The sequence below is a fragment of the Cyclopterus lumpus genome, chromosome 9, assembly GCF_009769545.1.
Source record: "Cyclopterus lumpus isolate fCycLum1 chromosome 9, fCycLum1.pri, whole genome shotgun sequence".
Classification (NCBI taxonomy): Eukaryota; Metazoa; Chordata; class Actinopteri; order Perciformes; family Cyclopteridae; genus Cyclopterus; species Cyclopterus lumpus.
The window spans coordinates 5,952,063-5,965,386 of NC_046974.1; the positions used below are offsets into that span (position 1 = coordinate 5,952,063).

The 13,324-nt window shown below is 42.0% G+C and overlaps 2 protein-coding genes across 5 annotated transcripts; both read right to left on the bottom strand.

Annotated features, from left to right (window-relative positions):
• Positions 1-373: 373 nt before the first annotated feature.
• Positions 374-8,472, bottom strand: LOC117736452. 4 transcript variants are annotated; one of them, XR_004609970.1, is made up of 12 exons: positions 8,170-8,457; positions 6,432-7,036; positions 6,301-6,337; positions 5,833-5,906; positions 5,682-5,690; positions 5,463-5,543; positions 5,218-5,277; positions 5,025-5,114; positions 4,335-4,424; positions 1,620-3,547; positions 1,229-1,303; positions 374-1,017 (listed from the first exon to the last, which is right to left on the bottom strand). XR_004609970.1 is itself a non-coding variant. In XM_034541807.1 (11 exons), exons 9-11 carry the CDS (start codon positions 3,439-3,441, stop codon positions 782-784), a joined length of 2,133 nt encoding a protein of 710 aa, XP_034397698.1. In that variant the 5' UTR covers positions 3,442-3,547; positions 4,335-4,424; positions 5,025-5,114; positions 5,218-5,277; positions 5,463-5,543; positions 5,833-5,906; positions 6,301-6,337; positions 6,432-7,036; positions 8,170-8,472; the 3' UTR covers positions 374-781. The 4 variants fall into 4 exon arrangements, 2 of the variants coding, with proteins under 2 accessions (XP_034397698.1, XP_034397699.1); XR_004609971.1 differs by lacking the exon at positions 8,170-8,457 and adding an exon at positions 8,060-8,152; XM_034541807.1 differs by lacking the exon at positions 5,682-5,690 and having other exon boundaries at positions 8,170-8,472.
• Positions 8,473-10,528: 2,056 nt separating this feature from the next.
• LOC117736237 (zinc-binding protein A33-like) lies at positions 10,529-13,061 on the bottom strand. The gene has a single exon (XM_034541434.1). It carries the CDS (start codon positions 12,976-12,978, stop codon positions 11,551-11,553), a length of 1,428 nt encoding a protein of 475 aa, XP_034397325.1. The 5' UTR covers positions 12,979-13,061; the 3' UTR covers positions 10,529-11,550.
• Between the last annotated feature and the right edge of the window lie 263 nt (positions 13,062-13,324).

Below are 13,324 nucleotides of genomic sequence, written 5' to 3' on the forward strand. Positions count from 1 at the left end.
TGAATTTCACCGACTCCGTCTCGATAAACTTCCCCTTGCAGCGCTACGAGAGCAGCAGCAGCCAGTTGGGTTCACCAACGGCACGACGCCAGTGATGATGGGCGGAGCTTCTCAACGCTGATTGCGTCGGGCGAATCTTTCGCTTCGCTCTATTCATTTTATTCACGTCTTTGCATTGACTTGGCAACTTTTTGGGTGTGAACACAGCGCAGAAAAAATGGTGTGTTGCCAAAATGTCGGCAGATCATTTTTTGACGACTGACAAAAACGGCCCGAAATTGCTAGTTTGAACCGGGCTATACTGTGTGTGTCTTTACCCCTACCGAACCCCTGGGGTTAGACCGAACCCAGCTTAAGAACCACTGGACTAGAGTTAAGTTTTGTTTTGTTCAAACGTAAACTGATTACTTTATTGGTGGTAAAGCCAAAGAGAACAACAAAATACAGTGTACCCGATACCCCGTTCACAGAAGTTAACTTACAGATCCAAAAACATACTATTTAGCCACTAGGGGACACATTTTTTTTTAAAGATAACTAAATGAAACAAAAATTACAGTGAAACATGTAAAAGGGAGAAATTAAATTAAATAAAACAAATAAAATGTTAATCTATTCGTGGCCATTCTAATGGATGTAAACGCCCTTAAAAGTGGCAAAAGAGAGGAACACAGGGCGGCGAAGGACGAGAAAATGCAAAAGGGAAACGTTATGCAGTCTAAAAATGCTGAACATGTCCGGTAGTCTTCTTTGCGGTTCCACTTGGCCCCGTTACCGGTTTTCAGGACCTAGCTTTGGGATTTCCGCTTCGCCTTTTCAGGGCGGTGATCCGGTTTCTGACGTAGTCCTTCACACCTTTCCATGAACGGCTCCTCAGGGCTTTCGGCTCGGCGTCGAGACACTGAATGCAGTCGTTTTTCTGAGGAACTCTGTGTTCCTTGATGAAATGCTTCATGTGTCTTTCGACGGCGAGAACCTCTGCTTCCCCCCATTTATGTTTGGTCTTATATTTGGAGCCTGTGGGGTAGTAAAAGGAACATTTAAAACGTAATTACTCCAAAAGGAATCTCTTTGCACTCCAAAATTCCCAACAATTCCATTATCTACATTGTCCATATTTTCTTTCTACTATGTTCTCTCTTATTTTATTTAAATAAGAACTCTTGGAACTACTTTTTCTCCACTCCCCCTTTTTAAAATGGCTAGAAAACCGTTAATGGTTGACTACCTTCAGTGCCCGATTTTGGAGGTGCAGTCTTGTTGGCGTCTCTTGTTGCTCTATGGGCTTGTCCTCGATGACGCTCTGATGACGATAAAGAAAAGGGAGAAAGGGTCAGCATTGATCTATACGCACACGGCTTACGATAGCAAAGTAGATTAACAAATGCAAGTCATTCAATCAAGGAGGAAATCAGCAACGACACACCTGAGTCATTTAACCGGGTCATAATAGACCAGGTTAAAGGTTTCAGTGTGTGGCTAATGTACAGGGAACATGTAAGCCTCTTCACACTACACTTGACTCCCTTTCTAAACCAACACTTAATCCTACACCATGTCAAACTTCACTCATACTTTTTTTTTTTTTAAGTAAAAAGAAAGAAAAGAAGAAGTCCTACCATCAGGCTCCATCTCAACGTCATCCAGCCGCATGCCGCTGTCCTGTCGCGGGCTTTGGCCTTGATTATTGGGGTCTTGATTATTGGGGCCTTGATTATTGGGGCCTTGATTATTGGGGCCTAGAATTTGGGCCGTCTCGTTTTCATCCAGGTTTATCAGCTGCAGCATCGTTCCGTAATGCCTCCGGATCTTCGTGGCGGTCAGCCCCGCGGGGTCCTTCGCTCCACATTCTCTGACGAACCTTTGGATGCAAACAGACCCCCTGTAGGCCGACAGAGTGTGCGGGCGTCCAAAAACGAAGGGATTCTGCCGGGGCACTCCGCACGTCTCGCGGACATTTACGAGAAGTTCCAAAGCCGACACGAATGACGGCTTCAGCAAAACGGGGACAATTCTCCCCGACTTCCCTCGTATGTCGACTCTCGTGAAGAACTCGCACATGCTCCTTTCCAAATCGGAGACGGAGACGTCCATGCCGTACTGCGCGTCCGAGGACTTTATCCGTGACATAAAAGCCGCCTCTTCCAACGACGAGATCTCCGCCACGCTTCTCCTGTTGAAAAGTATCGTCCGGACGAGTATCACTTTGGCCAGAGCAGCATAGTTTTCCGCAGACGTCGCGTCTCTGAGGTTTTTTTCTGCCACAAGATGAACATCCTCCATGTGGGAAATCAGGCGTTTTACATCCTGCGCGAACGGCACCTTCTCCTCCTTGTTCAATTTGGTTTCCCTGATGGTCGTCAACGCGCCGGCAGAAACGAGCGCGTTCCATTTTTCCTGGTACACGGCGAGGAAGCTCCGAGCGGCCTCGGCAACGGGTGCGTCGCCGCGCCGCGTCGCGTTGCCCTCGACAATGCCGCAGGTCTTCTGCAGGTTGTAGCCAAGCTTGAGGGCGAGTGAAGGGAGGGCGTACGTCTTGGTTTCTGGATTGTAGCCCGCCAAGACGTTCACCGCGCACACCACGTGCGGGAAGTTCGACGGGAGGAAGAAGTCCTCCAGCTTCTCCAGAGGGGTCGTATTCTGAGCTTCGAGTACGAGTCTTGCTATCTGACGAAGGTTTTGTCTTATATAATCGTGCTTCTTCGGATTGGATCCGTACTGGTCGAAGAGGTCCTCGCCATACTGCAAGATGATCCCGTCCGCCATGATTGCCTGCGTCACGTCGTCGAATTTCATCGGGGACATGACGTCCTTGAAACCGTCGCTTATCCCGAGGTCGTCCAAGGTTTCGAGCACACACCGCAACCCGAGGCGCTTCCTTCCGATCTCCGCTTCGGTTTCCTTCCCCACTTTCTCCGGGCACGATTTCATGTGCTTGGACAAAGAATTCTTCATGAAAAACCCCCGGCAGTAAAGACAATGAAGAAAGTCTTGGGCTTTGTGAGTTTTGTTCGGCCTTTTTCGGGAAACAAGCAGGCCCTTTCCCGTCTTCAGGACTTCCTTGTTGTGAAGAAAGTTTCCTTGGTTTATGAGCCTGTTCCATATTTTGTATCTTTCTCTGGACCTTTTGGGGTGCTGAAACACAGCCGCAACCTCCGGTTTGTCACTGTGGATCCTCTCGAGATGTCGCGACATTTTGGATTCCGGATTAGTGCAAAACAAACAATAGTTCCTCCGGTCGTAAACGCGTCTCATTTTGGAACTTGAACTCGGCAACACTACCGTTTTAAAAGAATTCCTCGGATTAATTGGGCATATCTTCCTTTGGGGACTGCCGTTTTTTTTCCGGAACCAGAGAACTTTCTGATTCCTCCCCTTTTTTTTCCGGCGGAGGAGGCGTTGCCACCGCGGGGGCCGAGGGGCCGCCGTGACTGGATTCATCCGAGGAGCCCCAGTCAGTCAGGAAATCAGAGAAGTCACCATCACTGTTGGGAGAGAAATCAGGATCGCTGTCCTCCGGTGACTCGCCAGAGTCCTTTTCTTCTTCCTAGAAAAAAAATAAATAAAAACTTTGTGAAAATAAGGTCCGGAGTATTTATTTATTTTTAAACAAAAGATGACAATATTTAAATGTTAACTTATTGCAGCTAATTTGAAAAAGAGAACATTTTATAAAGATGCATTTATCATCATTTGACTAATTGTGTAATGTTTAGAGGAGTTCGATAAACGACGAAACGTTTTTATACTAACATCCAGTGCACTAATGTTGTGGAGGTTACAGGTTAAAAAATTTAGAGGTTTACATATTTAACGTGGAAATAAACACAACTCCATAATTGCGATAATAAAATCTATAACATGTCCCGCTGCCTTCATACTGTATTCTCCAAGAAGCCGTGACTACCAGAGTTAGAAGGTCCTTTCATAAAATAGTCAATAATAGTGATGTCATTAAATGCCTTGCTTTATCTGATAAACAGTCGAAATCCAACGATGTTTAATTATATATTCAACTTTGTCAATTAGGTCAAAGAAATCAGAACATCCTCACAAATGGAAAGCTGGCACTGGGGAATTCTGTTCATCGTTATATTTATAACAATTATTATTATTTCTGTCGATCGACAAGTTGATTAATCAGCAAATCGTTTCAGCTCAGAGATTATTGGCCTAATATGAAATAAGATTGGGGAGCCCAGCAGCCTGATGGTGCATACCATCCAACTGCAACTGGAGGCCACGCCCTGATGCATCACATGACAAGCACTGAAACCGTCCTGAAATGCACTATTTCCTAAATATTTAACGAACAATAATACGCAGGTAGCTACCTCAAATTCTGCTGCCGACATTGAATCATCATCGCTTTGTTCATGGGAGGATGCAGGAGAGGAACAATCCGATGAAAGATGCGACTGGGACTGAAAAACAAAACCACAGTCAAAATTATTATTCTACGAGGTTGAGCCTTTACGCCCATTTGTTAACAGCCTAAAATGTACAAATTGAAGGAGCAGGCGCGTATGCACAGCGTGTGAACCGAGTAGGAAGGTGAGATTGTTTGCTCTTTGCTCTCAGAGCTTCCAAAAAAAAAAAAAAAAAAAACCTGCGTTGTATTTTAATTAAGGCTGTCGGCTCCTGAATGTTGTTTTAACATTCAAAGCTTCCATTGAGGTGTTCGAAGTCACCCTAAAAATTATATATAAATAAAAATATAAAACACTCAATTTAAATGAAGTGATGAAATGAAAAAAGGCTCAACACCAACACATTGAAGTTGAAATATTTTAAATGATGAAGTCTTTAAAAAAAAATAAAATAAAAAAGAACTCCGGGAATCCCAGCAAAAAACAGGGTTACAGACAAAAAAAACAAAAAACAAGGAGCACCAAATCACCGAGGTGGCCGTTCGCGGCGCCATGGTAACAGAAGAGATATCTTCCCGCTCCGCACGCCATAAAAGAAAAATCCTCCCGCTTGCTTGAGTTCTGCTCACATGCACGATAAATAATTTGATCTACCTCTGATTTTGCCGCAGAGAGCTGAACCTGCTGTGCGTCACTGTTCTTGGATTGTTCACATTGAGCTGGATCATTCATTGTTGGAGGAGACTAAAAAAGTGAAGTGGAACAAAAACAACATAGATGAATTCATGTGTTTGAGTGCGCCCATAAGTCAAATCAAACTGCGGCATCTAATAAAAACGTAACCTACCTGAACGCCAATTTGTGGGGACTTCCCATCACGGCTCTCCTCTGGGTTTATGGATTCCAGCTTAGTAGTGAAGTCAAAAGGGTTATAATTGAGAATTATCAATAATAATCTCTAAAACAGAGATGTAAGCAATGTATAATTAAAAGTAATGCATGTGTTTTCCGTTGTAGTGGGTCTAAACAATAAAAAAAAAAATAACAGGATTGATCTCCTTCAATTAAAAAGAATTACCATAGAACACTTACAAGTTTATCCAACTCTGCCACTTGTTGAAGTAGTTGTGCACGCTGATTTAAAAGCACTAAACGCTGACTCTCATTGTTGGCCTGAAAGCAGAAATGGAAATGAAAAGAAATTCAGGTACAAAACAACGGCAATGACCTCCTTTAAAATCCCACGTCTGGAAACGCCCTCATGCTAGCAGGTGGCTACCGGGGAACATTCCTTTGACCGACAATGCGTACCATCGACCTCTGTAGGAACAAAGGGCCGGATGTCATCAAACACAAAACACTTTTACAACAGCTCAGTTCTATTTGTGAAGATATGTACAAAAATAGACCGCCAAACTAAAAAACTATTTAATTTAAGTGTTAATGCTGTTAATTTCCCCACCGGTGGACTAATCGTCTCCTCTTGCTTGTTTTTAGGATGAGCAGCTGCGTCAGGGATGGACTTGGTTACAGCTCCTGAGGAAATTAGACAATTTAAGGGGGAGTTGGAGGCAACATCAGACAGCACTGTGATCTCAACTGCACCACGTGTTTAAACGAGTGACTAATCTGTAGTTGGGATACACCAATACTGATACCTGGGCGTTGGGTATCAGCCGATACCACTGTTTAATCAATAAACTGCATGCCTCACTGTGTGGAAGTTACTGGGACCATTCTTTTATGTAAAAAGGCAACATCAGGTTTGACATTGCTTTCTTAACTTTGTGTGACAACAAAGTGTAACAAGTAAATACATGAATACAAATGTACTTTATCGTACACAGTAAACTTGGTAAATGAAGTTTCATAATTAAACAGGAATTACAATACCAAGATGTGTACATTACCAAAAGGTACTAGAGCTTACCCCTGCAATGTGACGATGGTATCCATTGACTCTGCTCCTGAGAAACGGATGAGGCACGGCGGTGAGCGAGTGCAGCAACACCAGAAAACGCCACATTCATTCCTTGAAAAAGTATCTTGAGTCGTACTTACATGTTGTCCACATGATGGCGGGCTAACTGGCAGAAGTCGGTTTGGTAAACACTGATTGGATGATGGAGGGTGAAACGGTGCTTTGTAAAGGTTGTGGGGTGAGAGAAGCTGTTGGGGCTGTAGAGCTTGGTTCGTTTGGGGAAGAGAAGACGTTTTTTTTCTTCTTCCTTGGTTTGCAGTTAGCAGCGTCGGTGAAGTGTGAGAGGTTTGCTGGGCGAAGGAAATCATGTGAGAGTTACTAGGGTCAGCTGCGTTGGCAAAGAGCGAGTTGGATGACGGATTGCCACTGATGAGAGAGGCTTTGTACAGAGCAGAGTGATGAGCGGTGCTGAGGTCACTCATACAGCTCTGATTGGACCCCTGCAAGTGGTCGTAGGGGAGTCTCTGGTTAGAAGGCGAACCCAGGATGAGATGCTGAGAGCTGGGGAGTGGGTTGAGGAGCGATCCTTGAGTTGAAGCAGTGGACCAGTCATTCTGGCCCGCCCACGACTCACAGGGTATGTGGCTCTTATTTGATGCAAGGTTATCCATTATTCTCCATAACCCAATAACTCCAATAATAAGAGTTCGCTGCTTGGAATCTCTTATTCCCTTCGAGACGGGACCTAGAAGAAGAAAACAACACGCACACTCAATCATCAGGGTCACAACTATATATTTGTTTCGACTGTGCTGCCGCTGTGTTCATTGTGGGACAAAGTGCATACTTTCCACTGATGCCTTCACATTGGGGCTGTCGAGAGATATTATAATAGTAAACCAAATATATATATATATATATAGATAGAGAGAGTAATGTTTACAATAAGATGTTTCCTGTATATCTAGGTGATATTATATTTTTGGTCCACTGTAAGTTGATCCAAGCTCGATTTTGGCATTGCGTATAATACGTTACTTTATATATTTTGGATGCACACCTTTTTGTTATGTATGCAAATAAAAAAAATGCACTACAGGAAAGTAGTACTGTCTTTGTTTTGTTTTGTCCGTCCTGTGTTTGTTGCTTTGCAAGTGTGCTGCAACTGAATTGTGTTGTGCATTGCTGTGTAGCACAATGACAATAAATGCTAGCAACGTTATTATTTTAGAAGTATATTTTATTCAATGTTCGACCCCTTTAAAAAACTGTTGGTAGCACGTGCTAGTCAACTAGAAAAATGGGCTTAGTAAGGTGTATTAATTTAATATTATCATGTACTCACTGACACCTTGGCTTTCTTTGCAATTTATCCAAAGGAAAGACCTACACTTTTAAGGGTTATAATGGTCTGTCTGTCTTCCTTTGTTGATTGCCTTTTTCTTGACATTATTAAGAGAAATATACTACTCCCTGCAGTACAGTACTGTCCAAATAATGCTTAAGAGGGTGTAGTAACACAGTCTGTTCCAACACTGGTTTTATACAGACAGAGGGTTTGTAAGTAACCTGTAAAGACACCTGTAGGAATTGTTAGCATCAACTTTCAAAGCTTAATATACTTCCAGAACTTGCAGAACAGCTGCAAGTTGTTAAGCCGTTACTTGTTCCATGAAAAGGGCATTTTTGTATAACTGAAATGTACATTATTTTTCAGTTTTTGGTAACCTAAACTTTTTTGTTTAACCTCTGGCAGTTTGCCGCTTACCTTTGTTCCATTTCAGGTTATTCACTGGACTTGAACTGCTTAAATTTTAATTAAAACTGGAAATGGGTTAGGGGGTGTTCTAAAACTTTTGACCGGTAGTGTATACTTACAGTAAAAGGAAGGGCAGCTATCTCTGACCCGCTGTAGTGTCGCGTCACGCGCAGGTCGACCACATGTAGCCAGCTAGCTTAAACCAACAGCTAACGCTCGCTGTTAGCACGCGGCGTTGCGGAATTCAGGAGTTTTGGTAAAAAATGACGACGAGTCCAAAAGGTACGCGCTGAAAATAAAATGTCGTGTGCTCAAAATACATCTAACTTGGGAGTTAGGAGCCTATCTGTGGACGTTACAGGAAGCAGCGGCCGTTTGTTTACCTCACGGCGATGGCCAACCGGATGCTGTTGATAACAGACGACTTCCGCTTAGTTTTCCTTTCAAAATAAGAGCAGCGTCTCTGCAAGAGGAGCATACAGCGACACACGGAATGAGAGGAAAACTTGGGTGGAAAAAACACTACCTGAAAAGATGTCAATGCAGTAGTGTAATAACATTTTAATAAAATACAGATTCTGTAATTAATTAATTTTGTCACACGCTGGATGTAAAGAAACTGGAAACAACAGAACATATTTATTTTGATCACAAACATAATGTCATTCATCACTCATGTTATTGACCGCACTACAACAACTATTGTATACAGTATGAAGAAGCACCGTAAGACTTAAAGAATATAAGAAATAAAGAGTCTTGATATTTCAGAATTTCCCAGGAACACAATCTTAAAGTCTTAGATAAATCATAGATATGGTGATTTGCATCCAAAATATTAATATATAAAACACATAATAAAACTAAGAATTCAAAAGGGAGAAACTCGCAAAAGACCACAAAAATGGATGATTGATTCTACAATGTTGTATGTGCTGATGACCGGAATAATTAACATTTATTTCTAAGTTTATCTTCTGATAAAAATTCCATAACTAAATAAAAAAATATCTTAATGAAATGTATTGTGACTATAGAGCTTATCTAAGTACAATACAACTAAATACTTGATTGTTTTGATTATATCAATGAGATATTGACACCCAGTGAAGTCACAGTGAAGTCTAAATAAACACAAACATGTCTGAATATCACAGAGAAATATCTGTTTGACACATTTTGATATCAGCAGTTTTAGCATCACCAGCCACTCCAATACTGAAATATGGGAATTAGGAGTTCCTCAGTTAAAGTGTTTCTGAGAGTGTAGATGTGAGTCCTGTCTTCAGGGTCGTAGAAGGACACCTCCCCCCATGTCATAGTCCAGCTGGACTCTGATGCTCTGGAGACTCTTCTTCACTCTGATCAGCTCCATTGTGATGACTTAAACACCAGACTTATGAAACTGCTATGTTTGCCTTCCTGTCAACTGACTCTTTAACTAAACCTACAATCCAGTCATGGTGTCCCACCTCCACATCCCAGCTGTGTTTCCCTGAGCTGAAGCCCTCAGATCCCAGGACATCTGGATACTTAGTGAATCTCTCTGGATTCTCAGGAAGCTTCTGGTCTGTGTCTCCACGTCTCACACTGGTCAGATCATCAGACAGATAGAGACTGTAGGCTGCAGTGTTTGGGTCCAGAATGACAGGACTGAAGTGGACCTTGTCCAGTGTTGCTCTGACTCCTGACGGGTCGGTGGGTCTCTTGTTTGTTGACACGTTCATGTGCGTTTCATGCAACTTTCTATTTGTACTCCAGTACATCTCAGAGAGACTAATATTGTACTTTTTACAAAGCTGAAAACAGGGTTGTTTTTCTGAGCTTGTGAAAAGTTGACTTTTTAGAAATACAGTACGTGGTCCTCATAGGACACGCCTCTACAAACATGATGATCTTATAGATTATGATGCATTGATGTAGATTAAACTACAGGATATAAAGGAGTTAAAATGAACACAAGCTTAAACATCTCCACCAGTAACATGCAACACATTAAAGCAGCAGTAATATTAATCCAGAAACATCATATTTAACAATGCTGACAGGACACATTTTACTGCTCAATGAGTACTATTCTTGAAGTACATTTTGTGAATGATACTTTTACTGTATTTTCACAGTTGTATCCTAATACTTTTACTCCAGTAAAGGGTCTGAATACTTCCTTCACCACTGCACCACATCTAGTACGTTGATGTAAAAAGACCTAACTTTATATTGTGTATTTCCAGATATCATGACACACGTTCTTCTGAGACTGGAATAAAGTCCTGGACAGTGTTGTTAAAAAAGACTGATGGCCATGTGTCCACCAGGAAGAGACAGGAATATCTCCCTGCAGCTCACCAGTGTTGGTGCACAGTGTCCCTCACCTCTTGTGTGGACTTCTACCTTTCACTAAACAGGTGAGTGCAGCTTTTCAAAATAAAAGAAGGAGAAAAGCACAGAAGGAATAAAGGAGGCGAAACATGGAAATGAGAATAATGTATTTTATTTAGTAGCAATCTGGATACACAACATCTGAATTTAAATTAAGATGCTACAGTTACACACAAAAAACAGGCAAGTGATGAATCTGATTTCTGAGATAATTAAATAAACAGTTGCAAAATGAAGCGTCTTAACAAGAGGCACAGTCACTTGTGATTATACCCAGAGGGACAGCTAGGAACCTTCTGAAGGAGCAGAAACAGAGACATTTTATACCGGACCCTGAACAAAGGTAAGGTTTGTGAAACTGTGCAGAAAACAATAATATGTTTTTTTTTTAAAAGTGTCAGGTAGTGGAACTAAAATTATCAAAACTCTCACCAGCCTAAAGCCAAAATGTGAACTTTGTCTCCACCTTGTGGAACAAAACAGAACACAACTATACCTGAACATCAACAGCATCAAATGTATATTTGGATATATTGACTGAAAATATGTGTTCAAAAAGATATTAAATGAATGTAACATTATTCTGCATCATATCATCACAAGTGAAGGAAGCACACCATATAGTTATGAAAGTAACCAGTTTACTATGAAACACAATGAAGTCATTGTTTAATGTCAAAGATGAACAAGGTGAGATGAGGCTGTCTGTGGTTACGTGATTTAAAGTCACAGCCTCTTTAATGCAAACTTAAGCTTGTTGCTCATTGAGAAAGAAATTAAATAAAATGATCACAGTAAATCTACTCGCCTGTTCTTGAAGGATATTTACACCACAAACACCATTTAGAACATAAAGCCTCACAAACACAGTTCTGCCTATTTATGCTTTAGTTCCTCATCCTGTGCTTTGAAAACATATTTATATTATACAACAACCAACGAATGTGTCTCTTCAGTTCATTTGCCGAAAGAGATCAAATCTTATTTTTTCTTTAACCTTGATCTGAACATTGTTTTATCATTATGATTCCTACCTCAATTGTCTGTAATCAACAATAACAACAACAAACACCTCCGTGATAATAATACTAATAAATCACTTCGACCCTCCATGAACATCACAGAGAAATATCAGGTTGACAGATTTTGATTTCAGCAGTTTTAGCATCACCAGCCTTTCCAATATTAAAATATGGGAAGAGTTCCTCAGTGAAAGTGTCTCTGAGAGTGGAGATGTGAGTCATGTCTTCAGGGTCATAGAAGGACACCTTCCCCATGTCATAGTCCAGCTGGACTCTGATCCTCTGGAGACTCTTCTTCACTCTGACAGTCTGACCAGCTCCATTAGTGTATTTTCCACTGTCATGAATTAAACACCAGAATCCATCTTCTGGAGAAACACCCATCTTTCCCTTCCTGTCAACTGACTCTTTAACCAAACCTACCAACCAGAAAGGATGGTCTCCCACCTCCACATCCCAGCTGTGTTTCCCTGAGCTGAAGCCCTCAGATCCCAGAACATCTGTACACTTAGTGAATCTTTCTGGATTGTCAGGAAGCTTCTGGTTTGTGTCTCCACATCTCACACTGGTCAGATCATCAGACAGATGGAGAAAGGGATGTGCAGTGTTTGGGTCCAGAATGACAGGACTGAAGTGGACCTTGTCCTTCATCTTCTCCCAGACTCTGAAGGACAGGTTGCCCAGGTGTTTGGCCACATCTATCAGCGCTCCTGAGACCAGCTGTGGATCTGACCGTGAGCTCTGGACTCTGGCTCTGGTCTGAGTGGGTTTATAACTGCTGAGGAAGGACACGTTGTGTTTCTGCAGGTCTTCTTCAACAGCAGAGATGCTGTCTGACAGAGAGGAGATCTGCTCCTGAATCATCTCCATCTCTCTGCTGATGGTCTTCCTCTTCTGCTCCTCTTCCTCCCTCAGAGCTGCCAGTCTGGACTCCTCTTCCTCTTTCAGGAACTGGTGGAGCTTGTTGAACTCTGCTCTGATCTGCCTCTCTGTGGACAACAGCTGCTCCTTGGAGTGTTGAATCACTTCCTGGTATGTTTCCTCCACTTGTTTGTGTTTGTCCCTCTTGTCCTGCAGAGACTCCAAGTCAGATCTCAGCTGGTCCTTCAGGTCACTGACTGCTTGTTCTAGAGGAACCACCTTGTGACTCTGGTGGAGAGAAAACTCACAGACGGGACACACAGCTTTCTGCTCGTCCTCACAGAACCAACAAGGGACTTCTGGATGTTTCTCACACACGACCTCCTCTTTCTCCTTCTCTTGTTCCGTCTCAGGTGAAGCTTTATTCTGCCTCTCAGCAAAGGAGTCAGCCAGTTCCTTCAGTACAAAGTTCACATTTGGATCTTCTTTTGAGGATTTCCTTTTACAAAGGGGACAGTTTTTGTTTCCAGCTTGTTTCCAGAATATTTCCAGGCAGCTTGAACAGAAGCTGTGGTTGCAGCTCAGAGACACAGGATCTCTGAACGTCTCTGAACAAACGTGACAGTTCAGGTAACTTTCAACAAGAACTATTTTATCAGCCATTTTTTTTATATGTGAATATCTATAAACAGCAAGACTAAATTACAGATTACAATCCTTCTGGTTGAATGTTTATAGTAGAGATACTTCACCCTGTAATGGCGTCTTTCTGCTCCGTTCACCAACCTGGAAATCAGCTTTAAATTTCACTTTCTATTCTTTTACGTAAATGACTGACCGCTGACATTTAATTTCTTAACCGACAGATGGTGCTATTTCCTTTATTATTACATGTGTGAATGACCAGAGTACACAGAACTGGGAGAGCAGGTAACGGGGGAAATAATATGGATTTTATTAACCCAATAATATATACAAGGATAAAAAATAAGAATAAATAAGTTCCACA